This window comes from Octodon degus, unplaced genomic scaffold, assembly GCF_000260255.1.
Source record: "Octodon degus isolate 3935 unplaced genomic scaffold, OctDeg1.0 scaffold00057, whole genome shotgun sequence".
Classification (NCBI taxonomy): Eukaryota; Metazoa; Chordata; class Mammalia; order Rodentia; family Octodontidae; genus Octodon; species Octodon degus.
Window position 1 is genome coordinate 4,899,993 of NW_004524633.1, and position 5,955 is coordinate 4,905,947.

Sequence of the window (5,955 nt, forward strand, 5' to 3'; positions counted from 1 at the left end):
TGGTGCTGTATTTTATTTTAAAGGCTATTGGATGGCTCGTGTTCTTAAGAAAAGAAAATCATTTTTATTGGACTATTTGATAATGCAATGTCTAATTACATATTCCTCATTTAACAGGCAACCTGTTCGACAGTTGTTTGGACTTCCGCCCTAGATATGTTGTTCAGACTTACGCCCGATTCTTTTTATACCTTTTTATTCATCTTGTGGAGAGACCTTCAGTATCTTCTATGTCTTTTGTGGCACAGTAGGCCTCCTCTATACAGCACTGTAATGCTTGCTGATTGCACTGTGCAGGACAGTACTATAGTTTTCTGTTCTATTATACATTACAGTGCTGCATGGGAGAGTTATGAAAATGAAAGCAAAGTCACAGGCTGGAGTCTCCTCCCACCAGCGCTTCGTTCTGCATTTTGTAATGCACATTTCACCCAGCGGTCCTCACTAGCAACCACTTTGACCAACGACATAGGCCCGGACTAGGCAGCAACGTGGTCCTCAAGGGACAAGTGTCTGTATTGTTATTTATATGTCGCCTTTTCCCTTCCACCATCACAGCAGTTCTGTTTGCTCTTAAACTGGAGACGTCGAGACTCCGTGACGTAAGGGCTCTCCCTGGAGCGCAGGCGCCTGGTGGCCATGTCTCAGGCATTCACTCCTGTGCAGTCTGCTTAGGCTTCGGGGGTTCAATGCACAAGTGCTGCAGCAACAGACACCCCAAGGTTGGAGTCCCAGACTCAGCCCCCATGTGGTGACCTTGACCAGACAGCCTCACCTCTGGGATCATCCTTCTGTATCTTTGAAATGGAAGTGAGGTCGGGGGCTCTAAGCCCGTTGTGCTAAGGGAGAAGCCACAGAAAGCCCTGGTGATCGTGAGCGCCGGCGCGGCACAGCACTGTCACTCCCCATCTTAGAGCGGGTCTTCATCAAATGGCTTTGCTTTAAGCCCAAGTGCTCTTGACTGCTCAACAAAGCAAAACAAAACAAAGACAGACAAATAAGACATCCTGGAGCTAGGTGTTTGCTGCTTTAAGGCCCCAAGGACTTTCTACTTGTTCACTTTTTCTCTGTTTAAAAACTGCTGCCCTGGGACAAACTGTGAGGTTTCCCAGGGTTCCTTGGTGGTATGGTTTTTGGATTTGCCCTCACTCCCCACAAACGTATGTGCGCACATGCACACATGCATGTATACACATGCACATACGCACATGCACATGCAGAATCTAACAGTATATGACCCCCAGGGAAGGGAAAGGGCTGGCGCTTACCTACTTCGTTACTGCTGCAATCTAGGACTGGCGTGGAACTGAACTGTAAATTCTTAGAGCAGCAGATTTGGGGTAAGTCAGCTGACTTCTGCCTCCAGGACTGCAGATCTCCACTTGATGCCAGTCTGTTGGCTTCCAGTGAGAGCTTGTGGAGGAGGCGCACTGAGCACGAAGGAGGATGAGCTGTTTGGATACAGAATTAATGAGCTTTCAGTTGTGCAGACCTGACCCATCATGACTGAGGTCTGGTGGCTGCGCTGCACTCATCAGTCGGTCGCTGAGCTTTTCTTAGTTCATTGTCCAAAATCTAAATTAAGATCATCACGCTACCAAGCCCCTAGCGTTACCGTCAGTTTTCTTCCTAAAACAACATTAGCCAAAGATTCTACAGAACTGCATTCAAATCTCCCATTTCCTGCTGGCTGTAAGATGGGGCAACTTTGAGTTCTTCTCGAGATTCCTTTGCAGAAAGGAATTTTAACAAACCCTTCTCTGAAAGGTCTCATGAGGGGACGGCCAGATTCACAGCCGACAGGGTCCCATGCAGACCTCCCCACCTTGGTAGCTGATGTCTGGATATGCAGTGAGGCTGGTCGCAGTGTCAGTTTCTTTGTGCATAAGATCAAGATGAAGATACTTTCTACTTTCTTTGTGAGATTGTGACTGCACCGGGGTAAATATAATGATGCGGAAGCCCCTTCAAAACTTTAAAATAATATCTAAAGATAAATTGTTAGTTCCATTACTGATAGGTTGTTATGATTTGCATAAGCTTATATAATTACTATACTAATCAATATAGCTACTCTTATTGTTTTTAAGTCAATTAGATTTTCTTTTTGTACCAAAAAGATAAGATACACAGTTTATTAGTGTTCTCCAGGGCCGGGGAGTAGAGGGGAACACTGCATGGAGACAAAAGTCTTCACTGAAATGGGGACACCGTTATAAAATTTCATAGTGGTGGTGGATTCCAAACACATAGGACTGAGCTGAACACTTTATAAAGGTGAACTTCAGAGCGCACGGATGATGGCTTACCAATGGGAAGTTAAAGTACGGAAATTCTGCTTTTTGACTGATGCTATCAAATTGAAAAAGAACACAGTTATTTTTCTTGTTTTGTTCCATTCAAGAGTCAAAGCACAGTGCCTCCGTGTGGATATAGTGGCGAATTAGGGGGACTAATGCGTGAACTAGCATGAAGAAGAGAGTCAGCCACACCAGCACCTTCAGAATTCCCCCTCCCGAAGTCCCCAGCCTTTGGTGACTTAGGTTTTTTGGGGGGGCATAACAGCAGTCCTAGGGCAGCATTCTCAAATGGCATCCTGCTGCCTGGTTAGATTAGACAACCCGTGTTCACCAGGGTCTCTTTTCTCCTGAGTCCTTCTCAATAATTATAGTCCTCCCCTGACCACTAGAAAAACAAAGTCTTTCCTACAAGAGTAACTGTGAACATTGTTCCTGCCCCAAAATATTATTATCATGAAAACTACTTCTATTTCATTGCAAACTATATATATGTATATACTCATTTACTGACTCATTCACTTTCACCAAGTATTTATTAAGCAACTACTTTGTGCTAGATGCTGAAGTAGACACTGACCTTAAAGCAGTGAAAAAACACAGAAATTCTCTCTCTCCTGGCTTGTATTCTAGTGCAGAGATGAAGTGCTGTGCCTAGCAAATCCTGTGCTTTCACGGGGAATGCTACTGTGAAAGAGTGACAGAGCAGGGACAGAGAGCGCCGCGGTGGGCAGCCTGGCCAGATCCGGACAGCAGGTCCGTGTAGGTGATGACTGGAGTAGGTGGAGGCGTGAGCCCCGGAGCCAACTGGGGAGGCGCGCTGCTAAGGCCCTGTCATCCCCACTGCAGTCACCCGAGGCAGCGCACACCGCAAGCCATGTGGTGTCAGCCCCTCGAGGAAGGGGGGCGAGGGTCCAGAGAGCCTGTGCAGACCTCACCTCCGACCTCCGGGCCTCGGTAAGAGCGTCCTACCTCTGTGAGCGGACGGTGTGCGGCTGGCGAACGAGGTGTGGCCTGGGTGGAAGAACTCTCCTGAACGATAGTTTGAAATCTGCTGTAGAGGGGCAAAGCCACGGGGCATTCAGAGCGCGCGTGCCCATTCAGAGGGCGCGTGCACACAGTGGCGCGCGCCTGGAATCGCGGCGCTTACGAGGCTGAGGCAGGAGAATCCTGAGCTTGAGACCAGCCTGGGCTGCACAGCGTGGTCAAGCAAGAGGAAATAGTGAGGCTCAAATACAAGGAGGGAAGAGGGAGGAAGAAAGGAGACAAGGAGGGAAGAGGGAGGGAAAGAACGCGCGTCTGGCCGCTCATCTCTTGAGACCCTGCTGCGGCGTAGTAGCAGTTGCCGTCCTTGTGCGAAATGAGTCCTGTCTTAGGCCAGCTTCTCAGAGCCACTGTGGAGGGTGGCGAGGTGAGACGTGGAAGCAAATGTGAAAGGAAGAACTCAGGTCACCCCGACAGGAGAGAAGTGAGACCGAGACCGAGACAAAGGGCGTGCTCACACCCAACTGCCGTCTGGCCGCAGCAGCGCAGGAGTAGCGCGGCTCGGGTCCTCAGAGGTCCACAGGGCGGGACCCTTGCGTGCTCGGTGGACCGTCTTGGGGCATAATTTGTCACTTGGGCACCTGCCTTCCTCCTCCCGAGACCTGACAGTCGTGCTGGATGGATAGTGATCCCGTGGCTCGGGGGCTGGCGCATCTGCGTGGAGACTGGCAAGCCTCGGCCGGAGGCGGCGGTTTAGATCCAGCCCTGCACGCAGAGCGGAGGAGCCGGTCCCAGCCCTGAAGGGGAATTCATTATTCCAGCCGCACTGTTATTTCTTTGTGTAACACAGACATTTTCTCTGCTCTGTAATCTTCTGCAATGAAAAGGACTTTTAATCTCTCCGGGGTTCTCCCCTTTGTTGTGGTCTACCATATGTCACTCGGGAAATCTGACCCCGCAGGCGAGGTGTTCTCTCCTCGCTGAATGTGCTAAATAACGCGGAGCCAGTCGGACCGGAGCTCCCAAGGCAGCAGCGCACAAGGTAGGAGGAGAGAATTGCATTTGATTAATCTGATCGCTGTGAACTTGGGCGAAGGGAAAACCTCACACGTGCTGACATACCCCCAGGCACGGAGAGAAAGCGCAGAGTGACAGAGAAAACAAAAGAGACTGTTTAAGGCAGATTTTTCCCCCTACAGTTTTGGAAACTCCAGTGCCTTCCTTTTCAGGGGTAAAGGAGATGAAGTGCTCCGCGGGAAGCCGTCCCGACCTGGCTGCAGACTGATTTTCTCATCTGATTTCTGAAGGAAGCCGGCGGCGATGCTCCCATGGAGTGCCTGTCTGTTGATTGCTAGGTCGTTCGTATTCACATGGGAAACGATGCCGCTCTGCGGTGGCAAGTGACTAGCCACCCGAAGCAGCAGTGAGAGGACACGGAGCCCAGTGATGCCTGTGTGGCTGCAGGGATGCAGGAAATGCGTGACAATGCACTAAGTGGCCCAGTGGCGGGGTCCTGCTCCCCTGTTCCCCCCTCGGGATGCTGAACGTCAGCGACTTGCCTCCTCCGCGGCGACATTCGTGGATATGGTAGGTGCCTATGACGCTGTGGACAGCAAACTTTATCTGGCAGTTCAGGAATAGAGCAGGGAGAAGCCTTCTAGTTAAATCACTGAGCAGCGAGGAACTCAGGATCAGCGAGACGCCAGAGAACTATTATGCCTGGCAGAACTGTATGGATTTTTAAGGCAAATACTCTGAGTATGTGCATGTAATAAAAGTTATTCCTCCTCTTTTCCTTTTTAATTTTAGAACTCTAGAATGCAGTAAGCAGACTTTCCTGCAACAGTACCTGCGTTTCCCCAGGCCAGGCTGCAGTTGGTGCATAAAGTCCATTTTTCATGGCTTGAAGTTCAAGATAAAACCATACTGGAGAGTCTTTACTCTACTCTTACAAACAGAAGCATGAAGTAATAAGCAATTACTAAAAATTGCAAAGATTTTTAACCACTCCCAAATGTATATTTCAGGTGGCTAATGAATAGCTAGTGATATTTTTTTTTTTAATTTTTTTTTGGGTTGTGGAGAGATTTAAGGCACTTTGCTTAAAATGTTCCATCGCCTGGGAAGTATGTCTCCAGGCGGAGTTTAGCCCAGTAAGGAGCATGACAGGGTAGTTTGGTGGGAGACAAAAGATATTAAAAACCAGACCCCAGCAGTGATCTGGGTGGTTTTGTATTGAGTTATCTTGGGGTAATTATATAGTCTCAGATTTAGATTTAACAGAACAGAAGCATCTCAGAATAGATGTTAAATATGGACACTGCTTGTTTGGAGCTACCTAATTTTTTTAGCTACTCTGAGCACCACATCTTCTATGGGGTAGAAACTATGGCTGGCATAGCTTTTGACCTGGTGCCTATGCGAGGATCAGTAATTCGTCAGTATCACTTCTGGGCATGTTGAAAAGCCAGAAGAGTGAACCGCTCTTCCCCTTGACTGTGGGCCTAATTTGTTCTCATACATCAAAGCACAGTATTTTCTGTTCCCTTTTCTCTAAGATTAATAAGAATGGGGGAAACAGCTTAAAACTTTCTCTGTTTCCATCAAGCAAAAAATTCAAGAGAGAACTTTAACTAATTGGTTCATAAGAGGAGCCATGTTCCTCCCGTTTTAT

At 48.3% G+C, this 5,955-nt stretch overlaps 1 protein-coding gene and 1 pseudogene across 2 annotated transcripts in view; one reads left to right on the plus strand and one right to left on the minus strand.

Annotated features, from left to right (window-relative positions):
* Positions 1-5,955, minus strand: part of LOC101575050 — a 783,209-nt pseudogene that overhangs the window by 575,343 nt on the left and 201,911 nt on the right.
* The window catches only part of Pde4b (phosphodiesterase 4B), a 358,385-nt gene that overhangs the window by 159,559 nt on the left and 192,871 nt on the right, over positions 1-5,955 (plus strand). Inside the window, exon 1 of one of the 2 annotated variants that reach the window (XM_023718353.1) lies at positions 4,806-4,868. The exons of the other annotated variant lie outside the window; for it this stretch is intronic. Coding sequence (XP_023574121.1) covers positions 4,819-4,868 — 50 coding nt within the window. The 5' untranslated portion in view covers positions 4,806-4,818. Of the gene's footprint in view, positions 1-4,805; positions 4,869-5,955 lie in introns of those variants that run through there. 2 annotated transcript variants of the gene reach the window in all.